The following is a 24,963-nucleotide window of genomic DNA, read 5'->3' as shown; positions in this document are numbered from 1 at the left end:
AAAATGCACTGTATATATATAATATAATGATATTTTTAAAAATTACAACTGTATCGTGAATTTATTAGTAGTCATTAATTAGACAATCCATCACTGAGTACCGCACCTATTTCTTTACAAAAAATGCATTGCATATATATATACTATATATATAGTAATGATATTAAAAATATAAGATTGAACATTTTCCTGCTATAGTTAACATTCTAACTGCTCACGCTAGAAAACTGGTAACAAATTCATTAATAATAATAATTATATGGATAATTTTATATGGACCAGTGTTTGTTCATCTAAGAGGTTTTCCGTGCTGCCTTTGTTTGTGTTTGTGCTCGAGTCGGTTATCGAACCTCGAGCCCACTACAAAAGTAGCCAAAACAAGTCAAGTTCAAACGTACGTAACCTCTCGACCACGCTTCCCACCATTTCAACAAACATTTTGTCTTTTCAAATCTTATTGCACAGAGGGAAAATAAAAGAAGTTGAGAGTAAGAGTAAGACATATGTGTAGAGAGAGAGAGAGAGAGAGAGAGAGGGGGGGGGGGAGAGAGAGAGGGAGAGAGAGAGATAGAGGGAGAGAAAGAAGGAGAACAAAAGAAATTTAATTGGTTTTTCAAAACAATGAATCCCAAAACCTTCTAGTAATCATTGGAAAGGACATTGTTTTCATCTTTGAGCTCTTTGCTTTAATGGTAAAGGAGAGTATTATACATTATCTTGAATATAGTGAAAGCAACTGTCAGAGGAAACATTTAAAGAAAAACTTTGAGTGCATTCTGTATGTCGACATCAGCGACTTGGTTGATGTGTAAACTAGAAAGACCTTGAATAATTATATTGGTTGTCGCCCTGCCAACAGAAAATAAACAATAAATTAAGATATGTCATGGTACAGAAGAAATACATATAGTGAAAAAAATATTCCCATCTATATATAGATATCTCTCTTTCTTCTCTTCCACTTTTTCTTTTACTACTTTTCTCTTAGAGGAGGCGTGGGATTAACAATCTTTATAATCTTAATCTTAATTTATATTCCTGTTATAGAGCTTTCATGTGGCCATTTCAAATATTATGAAATTTTCAAGTATCTATAGGAAGCCACGTATCATAGAAGACGTCAACATATTAAATCTTGAAAAAAAGAAGACATTATTAAATCTGAAGCAAATGGTAGTTCCATAAGAAGAAACCCCATTCAATCACCACAAACTACCACTTCTGCTTAATAGATGAATGGATATTAGCTTAGCAGTAAAACCATTTCCATAAAGCTGTTAGTCTCAGTGGTTCCGTCTACTTACAATCTGTAATCTGAAGGTTAAAAAAGAAGATTTGATTGTTTTTTTTTAAAAGTATGAACTTAACTCTGCTTTTCAAATGAGGCTGAAAGAACTTTTCATTACCAGTAATATCACTTTATTTTTGGGTATGGTCACCCCCCCCCCCCATGCAAAACTTGAAGTTTACTTTAGTACTTGATCTGAAAGCAGGAATTTTCATGTTACCGTACTTGTACTTGTTGACATTGTCAGTTCTTTACAAACATGTCCGACTAAAATAGCATTTAGTGTATCCGGTGCACGGAGTACACGGAGGGTGAGACAAGCTGTGTCTTTCAACGACTCTGGTGGTAATTTTTGTGCACTTCATAGCACTTCATAGCACTTCATAGCACTGCAGAAATCTTCTAAACTCTTTGGCTTATAGTACAAAATAATTTCAATAGGAGATAATAATTAGACTTCCACTATATAATTAAACAAAATAAAACAAATGGGCAACTAACAAGCGTTATTAAGGAAGATTTGATACAAAGATCATCTTGGTTTCTTAAAAATTCAGACTCAATTCTTTTTTACTTAGATGGCAGCAGTGAGTTCAATTTAGTGACCTTGACATTGTTTTTATTTCTTGAAAATCTAAAAAATCTCACTATTGTTTTTGAACAGAATATTTTTTTGTTACTACATTTCAAACTTACGAAATATTGATGTTTTGAAAACTTTTTCAGGATGGATCACAACCAAAGAATATCCAAAGAATTTACTATATTTCTTATTTTATCCATCACAAACAAATTCAGATAAGACTCAAGGATGAACCGAGTATTGTATCTGACTGCTCAGGCTTAAAGTGTATGTCTAACATTGAATTAATTGAAAATTGGGATGTAGAATAACAGAATAAAATCGTGACGTACCTCTGAGATTGCAGTAAATCATTGGACACAACTGGAAATACAATTTTGAAATATGTCATTGAGCATAAGCGAAATAAAAAATAACTATCCAATTCTTTTAATAACTAATAGTCGCAAGGCTAACCTATTGTAAAAATAAATATCTAAAAATGTCTACCTGATTCTCTGGCGTTGTAGTTGGTTAAAAGATTCACAATTTGCTCGTTGTGATTGAACTTGGCAATCGTTAGTGGCGTGCATCCATAATTGTTCTCGACATTCACATCAGCATTAGCTTTCAGCAAAGTCTCTGCGCACTGGAGGCGGCCACACTGGACAGCTACGTGTAGAGCAGTTATTGAGGTCAACGCCTCAGCAAGAGTTGTAGCAGGCTTGGGTGAGCTGGCTGAGCTGGTCACAGCCTCGGTCTTATAATCCACGTTGCAGCGTCTCGAAGAGATCAAAACTTGGACAATTTCCAAATATCCTTTTGCAGCTGCAAGAATCAAAGGTGTAAATCCCATTTTGTTTTGATAATTAACATTTGCTCCAAATAAACAAAGACAATTGGCCACCTGGGGTCGATTCTCATTGCAAGCGATTATCAGCGCTTCATTTATATCATTTTTTTCAAAATGGCGTGTAAAGTTATGGAGAAGTCCTTTGACGATCTTCAAACTATCAAATTTAACCGCAGCATTCAATACAGAGTTGAGGGGAATCTGTTTCGATAAAAAAAACTTTAGTAAAATTTCGAGAACAGGGTAATGTCCTGCTTTAGCGGCGACAAACAAAAACAGCTTTTTATGATGCACTTCTAGCGTACGTGTATGTTCCAGAAATAAGCTAACACACTGAGAATGCCCTCTAATTACAGCATACAGCATCGGACACACTCTGTCGCCTGAGATTGTAAATCCATAACGAATCAACAGTTTAACGTTTTTCACGTGACCTCTTTCAGCTGCAAGAAAGAGTGCCGTGTAACCTTCTTTTGTCCTTATCTTGGGGTCAGCTCCAAAAAGTAGCAACAATTTCACTAAGTCAGGTTGGTCGTTTGATTGCGCCGCAATGTGCAGAGGTGTACACCCATTACTTTGCTCATTGACTTTGGCGTTACTCTTTAGCAACAGTTCTACCACCGGTAAATGACCTCCTAATGCAGCTATTTTTAAAGGCGAACTGCCTTGTTTATTTCTCTGGTTCGTATCGGCACATTTCCTTAGCAGCAGATCAACAATTTCAATTTCACCATCTTTACACGCTAAATGAAATGCTGTCCATCCCAGAGCATTTGTCAGTTGAATGTTAGTTTTCCGTTGTATCAGCAGCCTAACTATTCGAACATAACTGCACTCATCGGTGGTATTAGCAGCACAACTTTTGTGCTTATGTTTTGCAGACTTCATTAGTGCTGTTTCCCCCGAGTTATCTGTATGATTTACTTGTGACCCTCTTTTAAGTAACAGTTTGACAGCTTTGTAGTTTCCGACTTCTGATGCAACGAGCAACGCAGTCATTCCTTGTTTGCACGTGGCGTGGACATCGGCATTATTATCTAAGAGAAGTTTTAAACAGTCAGACTGGTTTCTACAAGAAAACATCAGAGCAGTGGTTCCAAAGTTATTGGCACAGTTAACATTAACTTTATTCTTGATTAAAAGTTTCGCTACATCACAGTGTCCTCTGGAAGCAGCAACAATTAGAGAACTATTTCCTTTTCGATCGACTGCATGAACATCAGCAGATGCTTTAATTAAGACATTCACGATGTCTTTAGAGCCAGCCTCGGATGCTAGAATAATTGCACTTTGACCATTGCTGTTGACTTCATTCAGGTTTTGACTTATCGGAAGAAGCCGTTTCACTGACAAAGTCCTTGAATTTGCACACACCAACATTAAAGCGTTATTCTGATCTTTGTCTACTATATTAGCATCGGCTTTTAGCTTCAACAGCTTTTCAAGTATCGTTTCGTCTCCTTTCATAGCTGCGACCATTAACGGGGTCGTGCCAGAGTTGTTCGCCTTGTTTATGTCAATACCAGGCATTGATAACAGCAAAAGACATATAGCGTGACATCCAGATGTGATGGCTATATTTAGAGCAGTATCATTACGTCCTGTGGTTTGGTTCACGTCAGCGTGATGTTTTAGTAAGATCCCCACCGTTGTTATCTGCTTGGCTTGTACTGCACATAGCAATGCGCTGCCGTTTCGACCACAATAATTTACTAATGCCTTATTTTTTAATAAAAGTTGGCAAGTATCTCTGTGGCCATTTTCCGCAGCTAGCATTAGTAAAGTTTTGTCTAATTTATCCACTTGATTCACATCAACTGCTTTAGTTAGAAATATGTGTATTATGTCATTGTGTCCATTTATCGAAGCTAGACATATTGGAGTACGGCCACTCCTATTTCTGACATTGCAATCAGCTCCGTGATTTAAAAGTAACTTAACAGCCCCGGCTCTGCCAAGACTTGAAGCTATGTGTAAAGCTGTATCGCCAGACGAGTTTTGTATTTGAGTGTTGAGCCCATACTTCAATAGCGTGGAAAGATAGCGGTCGCTTAGTTTCAGAGTGGGCCAGTGAGACAAGTTCAAGTGGGCGAGATGGGCGCCATCTTTGAGTAACTTCTCCACTTTAGCTTCATGGAATAGTGAACATTGTCTTAATGTCTCACAGCAAGTTTTACAAATAGACATGCTGAATTAATAGTTGGCAATAGCGATGATACACAATAACATAATAATAACAAATTTCTTATAGTAATTAGACAGTTTCTAATTACTACATACTATTCCAAGCTGGCTTTTGAATGTAACAAGCTCCTTGTTTACATGTAGAATTGTGTTTGTCCTCATTCCATTGAGAATCAAACAAGTTCTGTTGTACTTTAGAAAGTCATATTCCTCAAAAGATGCCAACTGTAGGACAAAAAAAAAAGAAAATATTATTTGCTTTATAACAATATGAACACAGTGGCGTAACTAAGGGGGGGATGGGGGGGGAGAATTTTAAAATCCCCCCGGGCCCCCTAGGAGGGGGGGCCCCCAAATGGGTGTCCGAACTTTATTGTAAATACAAAAATTAATATATTTGATTGACAAATAGTGTCAACAAGAGTCTTTTTTTTTTCAACATTTATGGATTAAATTTATCACAAAGACTAAACCTAGATCTAGGTCTATCAGTACGTTGACTTTGTTGACATTTTAAAAATATTTTTTCCAACAGAGATCAATTTTTTTTAAAGTTCATTTTACATTTTAAACTTTGTTGCCACGAATAAAACTGCATGATATACAGCGAATTCCAGGTATCTTGTTACCTTTACTAATAATAGTTCTAAATGTCGAGTATTTTATGGCTACACTAATTAACCTGGAATCAAAATTTACAGAATCGAGTATAACAAATCCAAAAGTTAATCTTAATAATACTAGAATAGTCCATTATTCGGGTTTGGCGTCTATAATTTCAGAATTAAACTTCACACTCGAGTTATTACCCCTCTATTCATCGTTCCTCAATCCAACTCTATTTTTATTTCCATCTAATCCTTTTGCTTTCGCACAAAACATAAACAACAAACAATGACGTAATATCATATAATATTAGCACATCATTCCTTTTGAAGTTATTATCACAACCTTCCTTTTAAAGTTCTTAAAAGTGATATCTACTAGCAGGGCCGCCCTATCATTTGGCCGGCCCTGTTCCTCGCATGCCGAATAAAAAGATGCGTACGTTTTAGCAGCTCACGGTTTCACGGTTTCGATACCCTATTGAACCAAATATTTTTTAAAATTATTTTATTATATTTAAAATAGAGGTATTGTCTTTGTAAGATATATCTTTTAAAAAAGTACACTTGGAATTAGCGCGGGGCCTATGAACGCGCGGCGCCCACTGCGACCGCATAGGCTGCAGTGGCCTAAGGCCTGCCCTGTCTACTAGGAACTTTAACGATTCATCCACTTCTGGTTGTCTTGACTGGCACAACAAGTTCTCTAGACATTGGTCTATAACTGTCTGTTTCGTTTGTTCCAACAGTTTGCAGTTCATTGTCTTCATCGGTATCATAGTACCCAGAGATGTCTTCATCGAAACTCGTATTCAAAAAGCGTTGATTTCTTCTGTATGTTTTACCATCGTTTGTCTTTATGATGTAAGATCTGGGTGCTGAATGTTTTTTTAGGACAACTGCTTTTTGCCATGTTTGACCTAGACGAACTCTCCGACAGAATAATCTTTAGGTAGTCTTGCTTTTGCATCGTATTTCACTTTGCTTTTCATCTGTCGTTCGTTGAGTAATATCTCTTCATTTTCAGCTACCGATGGTTTCAATATTTTGTGCTCAGTTGGAATGATTCCCTGAGTCTTCTACTCGTCAGCAGTTGTGATGGTGAATACGGCAGTCCACTTATCGGACTATTTCTATACTCGAGCATAACGAGATATGGATCTTTCCCACTTTTGTATGCTCTGAATCCTTTTGCTTTCGCACAAAACATAAACAACTAACAATGACGTAATACCATATAATATTTCCACAGAATCTTCTTCATGCAGTGGAAAATTAAGAATTTTTTGCCTATCTTGAATTCTGGTCAAAGCTCCTGCGCTCAATTAAGAAACTACAAAAGTCTGGACTGCATATACGGGAAGCTGCTAAAGAAATTAGTACCCTTTCATGCTTTCTGCAAAATGATGAGAAACTGACAAAAACCCAATCCATCGAAAAAGCAAAAGAAGGTAGTGAATACTATGGATTCCCTGTAATCAAAACTACCAGAAGAAAGAAAAGAGTTGATGGGAAGTTGAGTTCTAATGTAGGACTGTCAATAGAACTGCAATTCAAACGTGTTGCGACAGAAGTGCTGGACAGATTTCATATGGAGATGAAGGGCAGATTCCAAAGGCTGGAAAGAAAATGGATACCTTTGGGTTTTTTCTTGAACCAAGACACCTGTTAGATGAAGACACGCTTGTGACAAACTGTGCTACTTTTCCTGTTTGTATGATGAAATAAATGGAAAATCGCTTTTTCAATGATGTCATTGATGCACGAGCACTTTTCATTAACAAACCAGTTATACCATCACCAATAGACATATTGAGGAAACAGGCTTCATATGGGAATTACGTGTGCTCAAACTTTGCAACCTCCTCCGAATACCGCTAACACAGGCCACTTCCATAGCGTCATGTGAGAGATCATTCTCAAAGCTCAAGTTCATCAAAAACTATTTCAGGAGCACAATGACGCAAGAAAGGCTTATCATGGCTTTAATGTCAGTGAAGTTACAAATACTAGAAAGTATCGATGTAGTTGATGTTATAGATGTCTTTTCTGCACATAATGCACGACGTGAAGCGATATCAATTTAGATTTGTCACTTGTGCATTATTTAACTAATAAACAACGGTATTATTTATTAAAAGAGTCTTGATGATTACTTTTTGTTAAGTTTACTGATATACTGAACCAATTTGATTTGGGGCTTATTTATTTTTGCGTACATTATCTCATGTAATATGTCGAATGTCAAAATGCAAGGGGCCCCCCAAAGAGGTCAATCCCCCCGGGCCCCCAAATCCCTAGTTACGCCCCTGCTACGATGGCTGCCCCGTGATAGCTAGAATTCAGAATTGTGTTCAGGAAAATATACGTGAAAAATATCCAAATGCAGCCTTTGTCCAATGTCCCACAAATTTAAACTTATCATTGACCTGAATTACGTTCCATATATATGTAATGCTGTTGGTGTCATCAAGAAGATGATCTATTTCTTCCGTCAAAGTCCCAAGCCAGAGCATTGGTGAGACATTACCTCTTTTGTGTGAGACACGATGGACTGAGAAATTACCTCTTTTGTGTGAGACACGATGGACTGAGAAATTACCTCTTTTGTGTGAGACACGATGGACTGAGAAATTACCTCTTTTGTGTGAGACACGATGGACTGAGAAATTACCTCTTTTGTGTGAGACACGATGGACTGGGAAATTACCTCTTTTGTGTGAGACACGATGGACTGGGAAATTACCTCTTTTGTGTGAGACACGATGGACTGAGATATTACCTCTTTTGTGTGAGACACGATGGACTGGGAAATTACCTCTTTTGTGTGAGACACGATGGACTGGGAAATTACCTCTTTTGTGTGAGACACGATGGACTGGGAAATTACCTCTTTTGTGTGAGACACGATGGACTGGGAAATTACCTCTTTTGTGTGAGACACGATGGACTGAGAAATTACCTCTTTTGTGTGAGACACGATGGACTGAGAAATTACCTCTTTTGTGTGAGACACGATGGACTGAGAAATTACCTCTTTTGTGTGAGACACGATGGACTGAGAAATTACCTCTTTTGTGTAAGACACGATGGACTGAGAAATTACCTCTTTTGTGTGAGACACGATGGACTGGGAAATGCGAATTCTTTCGACCTTTAAGTCACAACTTTGAGATCTTTGATTGCTTGGCGTATTTTAAAATAACGGTTGTAAGTGAAACCAAACCAACGGCATATGTGTAATTAGTGCCTGCTTCTCATGTGTTTCTTAATTGTCTTTCAATTGTCGTTATACATTCATTTGTTCTTGAACCAGTTTCCCAGATGTTGCAGTCTGTCCATCTTAGCATAAGTGGCCGCTCAACAGCACATCAGCAGTCAGATTAATGATCAATAAAAAAAAAAAAAACTGACCATGCTGATAAACACTTTAGAAATAGCATCCTGAATGTGGCGACACTTCTGGTAGACAATCTTGTTGGTGCTGTCGAAAATTTGCAGTCGACAGACGCAACGAGCAAAAACCACATGCATGGGATTTTGGGATTATTACAGAACACGGCTTTACATTCTGTATCTTGATTCGTTCGTTTCTTCATTAACGTCTCGCTTTTCAAGCAATAATAATGTCTACATCCTACAAAGATGCTGCAACGTAAAGGAGAATATCAGAACTGCCAGGCTTCTCCTTCGCGACGAGAAGCAATTTAATAGTTTTCGAATCCAACATCCAATAGTGCCTATTGACAGTTTTTGCAGCGATTGCATTTTTTTTGTTTAAGACTCCCTTTGGTATGCACTGGGTGCACGGATAAACTTACCAACGTGTACAGTAAATAGTTTGTTCACATGTTAGTTTTTTTTGTATTTATTTCATGAAACAAGTATTTACAATGAAATTATGTCTTTTATTATTCTCTGTAATTAAAAAGTTGAAGTTGCGACTTTGAGACGTAGGTGGCAACATGCAACCCCCTGCAAAAAGTCCTGCGGGCGCTCATGCAAATCTCTGTGTAATGTCTTTAAGAAAATACTTGACCTAATACTTTATGTAGCACTACTGTAAGGGCTACTGAAGGTTGCATGAATTAATTCTAGAATGACACATAATAAAGTCCAGTTGGACACTCCCTGTATAACGTGCTAAAACATACAGACGTCAAAACTAGTAGATGACATTTATCTTCTTAAATAATACAGACGTTACTTCAAAAAAGAAGATTACGTCACGAGTCATGCATTTAATCATGCATATTAACCAATGACTTAAATTCTGCCAAGTCACTGGTTTTCCTGGCTGTTTTAGGCAACCCATTCCATACTCTAATAGCACTAGGGAAGAAGGAGCATATGTACAAATTTGTCCTAGCATATAGAGCGATGAATGTGCCTTTATCTTTGTGTCTCTGAGTTTTTTAATTAGATTTTGTTTTTGTATTCGAAGATTATTGTTTAGTGTATTTCGTATAATTTTTTCTTTACTTGTAATTCTTCTATCCTGAAGGCTTTCTAAATTTAGTGATTTAACTAAAGGTGTTACTCTAGTCAAATGTGATTATTCGTTTGTTATGAATCTCACTGCTCTATTTTGTGTCCGTTCCAGTTTCTTAATGTTTTCTTGGGTTGAGGGGTCCCAAACAGAGGATGCATATTCTATTATTGGCCTAACCAAGGTTAAATAACATTTTAGTTTTATGTTCTTATTTGATTTATAGAATTTCTTTTAATAAACCCTAATGCTTTGTTTGATTTTTTTTTATAGTTTCATCAATATGTGGATTCCATGACATTTTTTTTATTTATTATAACACCTAGGTATTTTGCTTTTTTAGTTTGTGTTACTTGTTTACCATGAATAAGATAAATGGAATTAATTTATTTTAGTTTTTTTGTTACTCTTAATAACTGACATTTTTCTGGGTGGAAGGACATGCTCCTATTTGATTTCCATTGCTGTAATCCATCTAATTGTCTTTATAGATGTTATTGTTCTATATATTATGCAATGGTCTGCAAATAATGTGACTTGTGGTGACCCGTCAAAATATCGCGGACAAAATAATATATGATGTGTATAAAATTGCAGGATTAATAGTAATTTAATGCCCTTAGCATCATTTTGTTAATGTCCCTATCTTTTTCAATATTAATAGATCTGAAATTATGCCATATTTGCAGAGAACGAGAGTACTTTAAATTGTATATCATTTGTATTTGAATTTGTATGACTATGGGGAGACAATTATATTGGTCGCCAGAGACGCAACCGCAGAGTGATTCTAAGATTTCCGATAGCATTATGGAATGTTAGAGATCGTGTAGAGGACAATCTACCACGAACAAACAATTCAGTGGAGGGATGGCACCATGCATTTCAGCTGTCTATTGACGGTCATCACATCAATAAGTAAAAGTTAATCTGTCACTTGCTCAGAGACCAGGAGAACACTGAGAACAAGATTCTGAGGTACAATGCTGGAGAACGAAGTAAAGCTGCAAGCAAGACAAAGTACCTCCAACTTATTGGACCTAAGACTGTTCCTTCAGGTACACCTGAGTTTACTGTTATTGGTGTTCATTAGTCAGCCTTTACAACAGATACGCAATAGTTTCCACATGTTACTTAGTATACCTACGTACACGACCATATGAGACTCTTAATCATACACCAAATAAACCCATCAATAGCAGATTATGAGAACTCTAATCTTGGTTCAACAAAAAATAATATGTCCATAATTTTCTAATCTTCTTTTTAACTTCCGCTGTCAACACACATTCGTATCATTCCACATACACAGCTACGTACGTGGTTGTTAACAAGCAACATTTTTTTTTAGTTTTTTTACCATCTTATATTGCCAATGACAATAATGACCATGAACTACTGTTTATGGAAAAAAAAGAAAATAAAACACTACAATTAATGACATCGCCTTACCACTATCCCATAATACAAGAAAAACCAAAATGGAAAAAAACAAAGAAAATATGGAAACCTAAGCTTGAAAATCAAGTGGTTATGGAAGCTGACTAAAATAACTAATTATTCTGTTGTTAAATTAACTTAGGGGATAATGGCCACTGACATTACAGAAACTTTCAAGGCCCTTAACATCCGTAAAAAGATTTTTTTGCCGGTCAGAGGCTGGTTTTGCTGCAGACCTGGCACATCACCAGAAAATTTCTTAGTAGACATTTTTAAAGGAAGTACAGTGAATGTTGTTTCTCTTGAAAGAAACTCGACCCTGGTAGTGCCAGAGAATAAATGTTAGTTTGTCGTTCACCTAATGATAAAAATAATAAGGCTTGTCTTTGAGATTAAAGAGGAGTTCAGTATTTCATGTAGCTACGCATTCACAGCTGTGATATAAATAAACTAATAATATACATACCGTAAAGTATCAATATAATATCAATTTTAACCTTAGCAATACAAATATCAATGACTTTGTACTTACACTCAGCGCGTTTTATTTTATGACACAATGTCACTAGTCTCACTCTTTACATCTTTAAAAAAAAAGATCAAAACCTTTATCACTGATTCCGTGTAACCAAACTGATGTAGTAATAACCTTTTACCAATATGCACAAAAACCAGTTTAGATCTATATTTATTCAGTGCATACTAAGCATGTTATACGACCTACGTTTTTTTATCTCTACAGGCGTACACTAATACATGATTTTATACGTACTAAATTTCAGGAAAACATGTTACATAGATTTAGAACGCCACCAACAGATAAGTGATATGTAAGCACGCTACGTGTGACTGTTACAAAACCAGGACGCAATGTAAACTGGGCTGGGGAGGAACTAGGAAGTTGAAGAGAAAGAAATCAAATAAATAAATACTCTTGAGAGTAACAAAAACATACACTTCCCTTTCAGACGTGCGATCTAGAGGGAAGATGATAGAAAGTAGGCCTTACAAAGTAACGTTGAGAGGTACATTTAGGGTTAATCTTTTTTATTCTAAATCATATACAAAAAGAGACCTCTGACTGAATCTATAACTATTTCCATCTTAACCCATAACTTTTGTTGTCAGAATCTATAACTATATTCATCATAACCTATAATTTTTGTTATCTGAATCTATCACTATTTTCAACTAAACCCATAACTTTTGTTATCTGAATCTATAACTATTTTCATCTTTACCTAAAACTTTTGTTACATGAATCTGTAACAATATTCATCATAACCTATAATTTTTGTTATCTGAATCTACAGCTATTTTCATCTTAACCTATAACATTTGTTATCTGAATCTATAACTATTTTCAACTAAACCCATAACTTTTGTTATCTGAATCTATAACTTTTGTTAAATGAATCTGTAACTATGTTCATCATAATCTATAATTTTTGTTATCTGAATCTACAGCTATTTTCATCTTAACCTATAACATTTGTTATCTGAATCTATAACTATTTTCATCTTAACCTATAACATCTGTTATCTGAATCTATAATTATTGTCCACTCAATCTATAACTTTTTTTCTTGTTATTTTATATGAAACTACTTAATTTATAAGGGATTCTTTATTACTATCAGTCTTATAGTCGAATACCTGGCTAAACTCAATTCAATGGGAGAGTAGACATACTTTTCTTCATTTTAGGGCAGGGATTCTCAACCTGTGGATCGCGACCCCCTTGGGGGTGGATTGACGATTTGCCAGGGGTCGCCTAATACCATCGAAAATATGGATTGTTATTGTCTATTCTTCTATTGCTGTATGTGTGTGTGTATAAAGGGGGGGTCGCGGCAGAGTGGGGGATTGTAAAAAGGGGTCGTCGAGCTTAAAAGGTTGAGAACCGCTGTGTTAGGGGAAAAGGCGGAGACAAAACTTCACAAATAAAAAGTTAAATTTCAATATTTTATTCGTTCTCTATCTCTCTCTTATTCAGCTCTCATTGAACTTTTTATTAATCAGTGTATCTCTTTCAGAAAAAAAGTGATTTGAGTTTATAATTAGATGTTGTTGTAATGCCTTTTATTTCAACCACGCCACATTGAAGACAAAAGTTAAATATATCCAGTAATACAATGGAAACAAAAATGTAAATAGACATATGATACAAATACAATATGCTACTATACAAATGTATACATACACAATTGGATAAATCTCAGCCTCACTTGAAGTAATCCTATTTCTGATTTTAATGCTTGACTTTATCTACTTTATAATACAAAACACGGCTTACGCTGATCAAAGAAAAAGAGTCACACTTACTTTATCTTTTATGTTACTGCAGTCGGTGTTCTAGTTTCTATACCAGAAATTCTTTTTTTTTTTGGGGGGGGGGGGGGGATTTTATTGGGTGCCCTATTTTCATAAAAATTTTAATCCGGTTTGCTTACATGTGTCGCCGAGAGAGTTGATGGTTCAGTTCTACACATTGTGTCTATTATCTTCTGTTGAATGGCAGTGTGTCTTACAAACTTGCCAAACCAAGGGTGGGAAATAGTTGCATTTCAATACATACCGTGCAGATAATAGAGTTACGCTTAGCCAAATATTCTCATGTATTATAAACGAATTCGTTACAGAAAGGCCAAAAAAAAAAAAATAAAATAGGCGCTGCGATAGAGCGTTTAAGCCGCTCACTATATGCTTCTCTTATACATATGTATTGGTTTCAGAAGCGAATAGAAATTTAATTAACAGTTGATGTATATCGACGCGAAAAGAATTGTTAGCTCGTTGGTTACATGGGAAAAACTCTGGTTTGACCATTATCTATATATATATAATTCTCTTCATGGCTCAAGAGATTGGACACCAAGTAATGGAAAGATCACTATTTTATTTCTGCAAGTTGGACGGACTAGAGTTACCCCATGTAATTTTACAGGCGAAAAAAAAGAGGGGGAGGGGGGAGAACAAGTAGTATTCATCCGTCACTAAATAGCAGGGCCGGACTTAGCCAATGTGACCAAGAAGCCATGGAAAGAGAACAAATAATCTACTCTGTATTCACCCGTCACTAAATAGCAGGGCCGGACTAAACCATTGTGGGGCCCAATGCGAAACGTAACGCGGATAGGGATACGGATAATAAGTGAAAATAAAGAGTTTGTATAAAAATATATATTACATTTTATTCATTCTTTACCACGCACAGAATTACTACACGAGCCTTGCGTGTATCGAAGTTATACAGTATATCATAAGAATGATGTTTCCTACATAGATCACGCTAAATAGCAAGAATTACAAAATGTTCCAATCTATCTTTGAGAATTGTTGACCTCAAGTAAATCTTCATTAGTTTGAGGTGCGAGAAGCTTCTTTCACCAGGTTCCACAATTACGTGAAAATGCCGTTTTTTTTTATCGCGAGTAGGATTGTCGTTTTTCTTATTGAATGACACCTAAAAATAACAATTTTTGTCTATAAACAAAACCCGGGTTAGTCAGCCGTAGTGAATCAATAACTGAGTTGTTTGTTACATTTAAAGTTGCTTTAAGTTTATTGAAAGATTATCTAAGCTTTGTTTATATTTTACTTAAATTTAATAAAAGATGACAGCTAGATTGTAAATCTATAAGTAAATCTAGCATGGGCGTACCCAGGATTTTTTCGAGGGGGGAGCTTGAAAGATTTATACTTCTTCCCCATCATATATATACATATCGTTTATATATCTATATTATAAAGTAGAATGTGAGGTGTATGTATGTTACTTATAGACATCAAAACCGCTTGACCAATCTTGATAAAACTAGGCAGGAATGTTCCTTGGGTACTAACTTAGACCGTAGTGTATGTATTGTAGCCCTAAAACAAACTTAAGACCCTCAAAAAAAAATAATGTTGTAATATATATATGAACGCCCGAAAGATATTTGTGAACATGCGTAATTAATCTTCATCTTCATTACAGTATGATGTTAGTTTCTTTTGGGCCTTTTTTTTTTTGTACCTATGAGTTAGTCGAAAGGCTGTAGACACACCGCCCTTGCCAGCTGGGGCGCTATGAGTTCCCCAAGTGGGGTCCTTAGCCCTGGCACAAGCTTTTTATCTAGAATTGAAAACTCAAATATACATATTCTGAGACATCTACAGTGCAGTATCATGCTACTCTTCTAATTGAAAATTGTAGGTAATAAAAACACAAGTCTGCTATTCACTGCACGTTATTGAATGAGCCACGTGACTGATAGAAAAAGTTAACTCTAGTTTAGCTTTAGTATTTGGAGTTGGAAAGGGGTAACCTTAAAACCCTTTTTGACTAAGCTCATACAATTTTGTAATTTTAGCTTTGCTTTACCATTTTTTGGAACGGGGAGGATTAACTTCAAAACCCCTCTGGGCTACGCTCATAGAATTCTGCGGTTGTAGTTTGCTTTACATTTTTTTATTGGAAAGAGGAGTTTTATTGTCAAAAAGAATCTGGAAGAGACTTTTAAACTCAAAACACTCTGGTGGGGGGGGGGGGGGAGGATTGTAAACTCAAAACCTTTCTTGGCTTCGCTCATAGATTTAGGTAATTGTACTTTGCTTTAGTTTTATATGCAGAGGGGGAATGTTTAAATATTGAAAAATTCTGGAGTTTTTTTTTTAAACTCCCCCTCCCCTCCTTTGGCTACGATCATGGGTGGTAGTCGTTCGCTCTATTATTTTGATTATTAAAGAGGGGGGGGGGAGTTAACCTTAAAACCCCATGGAGGGAGAATTGTAAACTCAAAACCTCCCCATGGTAGTCGGGGGTGAGTGATGAATTATCATTAAAATCTCACCTACTCACAACAATTTTAAGCGAAAATCCAGTCACAAAATTCCACTCCCTGAGGGGGGGGTGATTTCAGGGGGATTTGAATGCTATTGCCACGAGGTCTAGATCTTGATGTAGACTACATCTTAAAAGTTCTAAATCAGAAGTATAGATCTATTTCTAGATATCTAGATCTAGAGGTCCATATAATGAAAAGTAGCAATAAATAATGGTACTATTTCGCATTGCTCGTTGACCTAATGGGTAACATCGTTCGAACAAGCAGCTGATTGTCTCAAAATCACGGGTTCGATACCCGGTTTGGGAGAATTTTTTAAATATTTTATTTTATTTTAAGTTTTACAATTCAAGATGACTTGTTTTATAATGAGGAGATAAAAAAAACGCAAAGGGAAGGCTGCATCAGGTCAAAAGTTTGGGAAAACAAGAAACTCACTACAGCGACCAAAGTAGAGGTATAAAGGCATGCTACTGTATGGAAATGAATCGTGGACCTCCTACGCAAAGCAAAAGAGAAGAATCTTAAAAATCCAATTGAAAGAGATGAGTGCAATACTGAGATCCTTGAACAAACGGTTCTTTCAGCATCTTATCAGTCTTGGATATGTTCGCTGGATGAAGGACATTCACATTCCAAAGGCATTCTCTAAAGGTAACTCGCGTCTGGCTCAAGAAAAAACTGGTCACCCCCACCTCCGTTACGTGGATGTAATAAAACTGGACTTCAAAACAGTGAACATTGATACTGACCATTGGGAAGACTTAGCCCTAGACCGCACTAGATGGAGAGAGACTGTGACCAAGAAAGCAAGGACAGCGAAAAAACATGGGCCTCAGCTCTTAAAGGAAAGCGTGCCATACGAAAAATGACCGGCTCCTCTACCCCCAAAGAGAAAGCCACCTTGACCTGCATTATATTTGGATGGAAGTGTCTCTCCAAATTAGGGCTCCACAGTCACATGAAAATGTGTTCGAGATGAACCATAGTCGCTCTAAGGCAGCGTTTCTCAACCTTTTAAGCTCGGCGACCCCTTTTTACAACCCCCCAATCTCCTGCGACCCCTCCCCCCCACGCACACACCCATACAGCAATAGAAGAATAGACAAAAACAATCCATATTTTCAATGGTCTTAGGCAACCCCTGGCAAATCGTCAATCGACCCCCAAGGGGGTCGCGACCCACAGGTTGAGAACCCCTGCTTTAAGGCCTGATTTAAATACACGTTTCAAAATTGCTCACAAAACTTTTAAACTAGATCATTAAATAGTGCTGTAATTGTATTTTTTTTGCTAATTCCATATTAAATGGAGTTAGCTTTCTACTTTCTTTACATCTTGGTATGTATAGCAATTATTTTTAAAGGTAATTTCAATGATGAATGATGTTCATTTTCTGATTATTATGCACATGTTACATTAAGTTGTACACGGTCCCTTCATTCTCATCTTTTCATGCTCTGATCATTTTATCCAATTATAAAATCATATTTACATTTGCATGACGAAAGTAAAATTTAATGCCATTAAAAATATTTAAAAAATTAACATTTGTAGATATAGAGCTATTGTAAAAATTACTTTGTGTGACTAAATCAATGTGATAGGTAGGCTATTGATCTTAAGTACGGAAGACGATTCATTAATTCGTATTGCTACAATGTTTGTAATTATCTTGTCTAGTGTTGAATAAATCTTTCTTAGAAGTTCTTCAGTGCCGGTGCTAGCCTGTAAAACTGATGCCTTGTTCAACTGGCTATTCTTACTAAGACCATTTAGGTATGTTCACTTTTTGAAAGTAGGGCCTGATGTCAACTCTCCACAACTTTGTTGGAGCAACACCGCCGATTACGTCCAGGTATTCCATGTACTTAGAGGGAATAAATAGTTATCCCTTATGCAGAGCTGTTTGTGACCACGTACGACTTTCTCAAAGTCTGTCTCAACAAATTCAGGAGATAAGGTGAAAGTCATTTAATTTCTTCCAAGCATTATATTTTAGTATACATTACAATTGTTTCGCTCTGGAACATGCAATACAACACTGGCGGAATCACAGCTGGTGCAAATTGAAAGTGACTTGTGTAAAGGTCAAATCAATAGGGAACAAGTATGAAAGAACCATCGGCTATATTTGCTATGACAGAGCCATTCCGGTAACTGTTAGTCAAACTACAAAGTGATTATTCTCTCTTGTCTCCGTGAAGTTGTATAAATAGAAACTCTTGTACAATGCTGGTACTTCAATATTTGCAACAGCAGGAAGAAATGACTGAGCTCCGACAATGTTTTTTACACCTAGGTCTTTGGTGCTAGGTTATCAGCGGCATGATCATAAATATTCTAATTGTTCTTTATCTCTCGAAAGTTGTTTGTTTGTTTTTTCCACTACTTTTTCCGCGCCTCGGCCTCTGATCATTACGTCATGAGACATGGGCAGGGTAATATTGACATCCCCTACCTCAAATGGAGGCGCGGTGGCTGAGCGGTAAAGCGCTTGGCTTCTGATCCGGGGTCCCGGGTTCGAATCCTAGAGAAGACTGGGATTTTAAATTTCGGGATCTTGGGAGCCTTTGAATCCACCCAGCTCTAATGGGTAACTGACATTAGTTGGGGAAAAGTAAAGGCGGTTGGTCGTTGTGCTGGCTACATGACACCCTCGTTAACTGTAGGCCACAGAATCAGATGACCTTTACATCATCTGCCCTATAGACCACAAGGTCTGAAATGGGATCTTTAGTTTACATTACCTCAAATACAAGCAATGTAACTAAGTACACACCCAGACTTGCAATAGATCTACTTAGTTACATGTATTATTCAATTTCTCAACAAGAATGAATAGGGGAGGTGGAACACTTTAATAGCATGTTAAAAGTATCAAAAATGTATTTTAAATAAATATATCTGTATATTAGATGGCATGAGTGTTTAAAAATCAAAACTTTAACAGCACAATTGCATGGTGACAAATTTATTTTGGGATGAAATGACTGCACATGAGATGACCTGGGATGAAGTGACCGGGGGATAAAAATGACTGGAGATAAGATGACCTGGGATGAAGTGACCGAGGATTGAAATGACCGATCACGTTAATCTATTCCTGGAAAAGTGAGAAATGGAGACATTCGGTCGACAGATCATGTGTGGTGCCCCCACGGTCCAAAAGACTAATTGGCAAGTAAATGTGTTGATGAAGTGACAATTTATCTAAAGTTAGTAAGATAAATATGTAAAAAATAAAAAATCATCACCATCTACTCATAACCATGAATGTCTCTACGTATAAGGATCTAGGTTGCACTTGTGACCTTATTTAACAGGTACTTTAAAATGAGATAAAAAACAGGTTTGAAACTCTTTTACTTTTTCTTTCCGGTTGTCTCACATTTCTAGACGTGAGGGTGGAGTCACACAATTCCTGTGATACATACAACGTAGACGGATAGAAACGACCAAACAAGGTCATCGTATCACTTCCTGCTACCGGTACGTGGTTTAAGCACTAAAAGGCTTGCGGTGTCTCTCCTGTTTGAATTGCGTTAGATATTTACAACATGTATAAAACGATAACGCTTTGAACAAAGGGCTCCTGGGGTTTTTTTTTAGGTCTCAAAGAAAGTTCTAGAAAGTATTGGTGCGTGACGTTCAAGTCATGCTTGGCTGACATCTGACAAAAAAAACACCTAAAATATAATATAAATAATTAAAAATTCATTTAATAGACAAAGTATCTTCACTTTATATGTCTCTGGTGTTTGTTTGTTTGTTTGCTTTCTTTTTTTTTAATGCAACTAAAGCTAAAAAAGGAGTAAGTTAATAAAAACGCTTAATTATGTAATTTATCCTATAAAAAAAGGAAATGGTAGGTATTGTATTGGGCTGTAGTCCTAGATGTATGTAGGCTTACATCAAGATATTACTTTCTCCAATTAGCTGACCAAACGTAAACAAAAGCTCAAATTTTAACTTTATTTTAACTTATAAACTAGAACCTAATTACTAATTGATGCAACTGATATGTCAAAAAAAATTGAATACATTGAACACTCAGGTAATCAAACCATTTCTACTCTGAGTTCTCGTGGTCTGTTTTTTATCGTGGTGGTCAAGGGATAGTGTGCTATTGAAAAGTTTTAATCTCGCTAAATACAAAGATTTTAATAAGTTTCCTTACTTACCTTTTTCTTGCATTCTAATTCAGTCCAAATGTCATTTACATAATTTAGTATATTTATTTCCCGATCAGAAAAGGATTTGGTATGTGCATTCATGAAATTCATCAATATTCGTTCTGCGTTTATTTAGTAGAGATTTCATTATTACATTTAAATTACAATCATTGAGTCAAGTAAACGCACTGATTTGAAAATATAATATCGTAAAATATTTTTATTTAATGAAATTCAAGAATTTTTAAAATTATGTTTAATAAAGCATGTTTGATAGAAAGGTTTTAATGTAGTAATCTGAAACTTCTATTAATTAACTTCTATAGAAACGGCAAACAATAACAGTAGTTTGCATTAAGAGGAGTTTAATAATTGAATGATGAAATCTAAAGCAGCAAGCTTCGAAACGATAGTGGAAAGTTATTTTAACTGAAATCGTGTTTTAAAAGTACATTTTGTATGACGTTTGAAGTTCATACTTTCTGATATCGCAACATGAATATGAGTTTTTTTTTGTTTTTTTTTTTTTTGTTTTTTTTTTTTTTTTTTTTTTGTAACTTGTAGTTGTCGCGTAGTTCTTTTAATCAAGAGACATGAAATTTGTTCTGTAATGTGCTGTCAATAAAAGAAGAAGGTAAACAAGGTTACAAAGACAGTTTGTGTGGAAACACAAACTCAAAATCGGCCCCCGAGGTGGTCCACCCAGGCAGGCTTCAATATTTTCAGAAAGAACATCCCAATGAAATTATATCAAAGACAAATTACACACAAGAATGGATAAAGAAGGTTAACAGATCTTGTGTAGTGCCCCCATGGGCGTAGCCAGGGGGGGGGGTTGGGGTTTAACCCGCCCCCCCCCCGAAATGAAATCCCACCCCCAGGGGGGATCGGAATTTAGTGAATGATTTTTTGCTTTGATTTTGTTTATTTTAGGTGAGATTTTAATACTAAACCATCACTTGCCCCAGCACAACCAATGGGGTTTTGAGTTTAAAACCCCCTACCAGGGGGTTTTGAGTTGAAAACCCCCTACCAGAGAGGTTCGAGTTTAAAAACCCCTACCAGGGGTTTTGAGTTTTAAACCCCCTACTTGGGGTTTTTGCAGTTAACTCCCCCTCTTCTATAAAACTAAACAAAAAAAATGCAAACGAAAATCCCCTAATTCCAAGAGCACAGTTAAGGGAGATTTTAATTTTAAAACACCCTCCTAAATTTACGATAAACCCCCTCTTCAATATAAATAAAAAAGCTAATTACGCACTCAAAATGTTAAGAGCGTAGCTAAATGGGTTTTGACTTAGTTTTGAGTTTGAACCCCACTTCAGCGGGGTTCGAAGGTAAAAAATACCTCTTTAATAATAAAAACCAAGCAAATTATACACTCAAAATGTTACGAGTGTAGTCAAAGGGGTTTTGAGTTTAAACTCTCCTCCAGTGGAGTTTGAAGCTAAAAAGTACCTCTTCAATATAAATAAAAGCAAATTACTCACTCTAAAATCTATGAGCGTAGCCAAAGGGGTTTTGAGTTTAAACCCTACGCCAGGGGGGTTTGAGGCTAAAAATAAATCTACAGTGTAAGAAAAAAAGCAAATTACGCACTCAAAATGCTATGAGCGTTGCCAAAAGGGGTTTTGAGTTTAAACCCCCATTTAGAGGGGTTTGATGGTAAAAAAGACCTCTTCAATATATAAAAAAAAAGCAAATTACACACTAAAATTATTTGAGCGTAGCCAATTTAATCGGGGGTTTTGAGTTTAAACCCTTCTTCTACAGATGGCGTTTTTTTTTTAAAGTTTAAAACCCCTTTAGATGATTTTGACGATAAAACTTCTCTTTTCGATATAAAATCTAAAGCAAACTACAGTCACTTAATTCCAAGAGCGTATTCAAGAGAGGTTACACATTTTTACCAGTGGCAGGGCTCCCTTAATAAACTACAGTGAATAATCATCTGCCGAAATTGAAAAACACTAAATGTTGCTCAACAAAGATGGCTAAGACAGATTTTAGGAGTCAGTTATAGAGATCGGGTTTAAATCAAGGAAATCCTTTGCCGAACTGGGAGTCGACCCCATAGTAAGATTGTGAGAGAGCGACGCATGAGGTTTGCGGGACATGTTCTCCAACAAAATGAATTACGCATAAGAAGAGTTGCAATGATATCCTAGTACAACTTGACGCCACTCATTCATTGAGGTCCTCATGGCAGGTGGGAAGAGGCTTCAGACATTACCAGTGACAGATTTTTATGGAAACAGCTTGACGTCAAATGCTCCGAACGGCGAGGGAGGGTCTAAGTCAGTAAGAATAGCACATTAGGTTTTTGAAATAAAACTTTTTAATAGCAGGAAAATGCAGTGTAGATACCTCAGAATATGCATTTTGTTGGCTTTCAATACCAGAAATAGTGCTTGGCGGCGGGGCTTCGCCCCGCGCTGGGGGAGCTCCTAGCGCTCCCCCAGACCCCCTAGGGGAATCTACAATTTTCCCACTAATTCATGGAACAACCCATTCTAGGGCACATTCTTTTGAAAGAATGAAGGGTCAGAATGCAATAAAGAATATGTACACACACACACACACACACATAAATACATATAAAAAAAAAATTCGCCCGGGGAATCCACCCCCCGAAACCCCTCCCCCGAAAAAAAATCCTGGCTACGCCCATGAGTGCCCCAACGGTCCAGCAGATCAAAGTTTAGGTGCAAGTGAATAGAATGCAAAGTTAGATGTGAACCTGGCCTAACTAGTTTCTCTTTCAGACCTTGTGGTCTATAGGGCAGAGGATGTAAAGTTCATCTGTTTTTTTGTGGGCTACGGTTAACGAGGGTGTCATGTAGCCAGCACAACGACCAACCGCCTTTACTTTCCCCAACTAATGTCAGGCTCACATTAGAGCTGGGCGGACTCAGAGGTGCCCAAAGAATCCGAAAATGAAAATCCCAGTTTCACCCCGGTCCCCGGTTCGGAAGCCAAGCGCTTTACCGCACAGCCACCGCGCCTCCATTAATATTTCATTAGTTTAATTACAACATATTCTGAAGCTATCTATATGAAAGGTGTTTAATGTCATCCTGTTACACTGTTAGAGAGAAAGGAGTATGGAATGGTGAGTGATGAAATTTACATTTGGATCTTTGTTTTTGGGAGAAGCTCGTGGTGTTTAAAATAGTGTTTCTACTATCTTTATCTCTACAAACACTGTACCACACGACACTACCAACTCAAAGAACATGACAACTCATAGCTTCAAGTAACGTAACTCCTTAATGACAATAAGATCTCAGGCAGGGCCGGCCCTAGCATTTGCGGGGCCCTATGCGAAACGGATCGCGCGGGGCCTAGTCTGGGTAGGGATAAGCATAATGTCAAAATTTTTGAATTAGAAAATAGGCCTACTTTCGTCTTTGCAACAAATTTTTATCAAATGAAAGTTCGCAATGCCACTTTTTATTTATTGGCACCCCAAAATGTCAATTTCGTCTATTCTTCAAGAGATTTGAATAAATTTTTAAAAAGTTCAGGACTTTATCGTATATTTTGCCTTTTCATGAGATTTCCTGGAGGCCCAGGAAAATCAGGAGGTCGCGAAAACCCTGTTATTATATATACGTTATAATGGTTTAATTTAATAATGTACACTTGGAATTAGCGTGAGGCCTATGAAAGCGCGGGGCCACACTTTCGACCGCATTGGCTGCAGTGGCCTAAGACCGGCCCTGATCACAGGCAATACTGTACAATTGACAACATGTAACACTGACAGTACAGATTCTTTACCGTAAATCAACGAACCGCTGTATCAAATTTTTGCCGCTGTATCAAATTTTTGCCGCTGTATCAAACTCAACTGGCCTCTCCGCCTCGGCATGTATTCGATTCTCTTTTCCGGACCTACTTCATACTGGACTCACTCTACTGGATTGGACCTTTCATGTTTAAAGCGACTTGACTCTGACTTTATATACATCTAGGGTCACCGAATACTCATCTATATAATCCCATGACTGTATCTGTGTCATTCTTCACGGTTGATCGCTCATCTAGAATTGCCCTGTGTGATTTGTTTCAGCTGATTACGCACACACACACAATTGTCCCTATCTGCGCCTCCAACAGAGTTTTAACAGAATATTGATCAGAATTATACAACTGTTATTGAGGACGATTGAGGAAATAATGTGTTTTAGAAGTTAAATGTATTCATGGTTGCTACTATCATGCTACCCAATGTAGCCGATTTAACGTCATTAGTCCGAGTACTTGTCTTACTTAATCTATATGTAAAAATATTGTTACGAATCTCGCTATCCAGGCTCTCTGCAAACTGCACCATACACCACCAACTTGAAGAACTTGACAACTCTGGGCTTCAAAATAACGTAATAGTTTAATGTCAATAAATAACAGCCAATACTGTACAATTGGCAGCACGTAACACAAGACTGTACAAATATCTCTCCGCCGTATCAACTCTTGCACTGGTCTCTCCCTGTCTCGCCACTGACTTGTACTGAGCCGTTGTAACGAACTGT

At 36.8% G+C, this 24,963-nt stretch overlaps 1 protein-coding gene across 3 annotated transcripts; it reads right to left on the bottom strand.

Annotated features, from left to right (window-relative positions):
• Nucleotides 1–585: 585 nt before the first annotated feature.
• Nucleotides 586–24,400, bottom strand: LOC106052481 (ankyrin repeat and KH domain-containing protein 1-like). 3 transcript variants are annotated; one of them, XM_056017525.1, is made up of 4 exons: nt 24,209–24,400; nt 2,361–5,112; nt 2,204–2,234; nt 586–849 (listed from the first exon to the last, which is right to left on the bottom strand). In XM_056017525.1, the coding sequence occupies exons 2-4, from the start codon at nt 4,888–4,890 to the stop codon at nt 753–755; spliced, it is 2,658 nt and encodes an 885-aa protein (XP_055873500.1). In that variant the 5' UTR covers nt 4,891–5,112; nt 24,209–24,400; the 3' UTR covers nt 586–752. The 3 variants fall into 3 exon arrangements, with proteins under 3 accessions (XP_055873500.1, XP_055873501.1, XP_055873502.1); XM_056017526.1 differs by lacking the exon at nt 24,209–24,400 and adding an exon at nt 13,625–13,744; XM_056017527.1 differs by lacking the exon at nt 24,209–24,400 and adding an exon at nt 11,954–12,200.
• Between the last annotated feature and the right edge of the window lie 563 nt (nt 24,401–24,963).

Source organism: Biomphalaria glabrata, chromosome 18 (genome assembly GCF_947242115.1).
Source record: "Biomphalaria glabrata chromosome 18, xgBioGlab47.1, whole genome shotgun sequence".
NCBI lineage: Eukaryota > Metazoa > Mollusca > Gastropoda > Planorbidae > Biomphalaria > Biomphalaria glabrata.
Note: the sequence above shows the minus strand (reverse complement) of the source record. Positions and strands in the feature narration are given on the sequence as shown.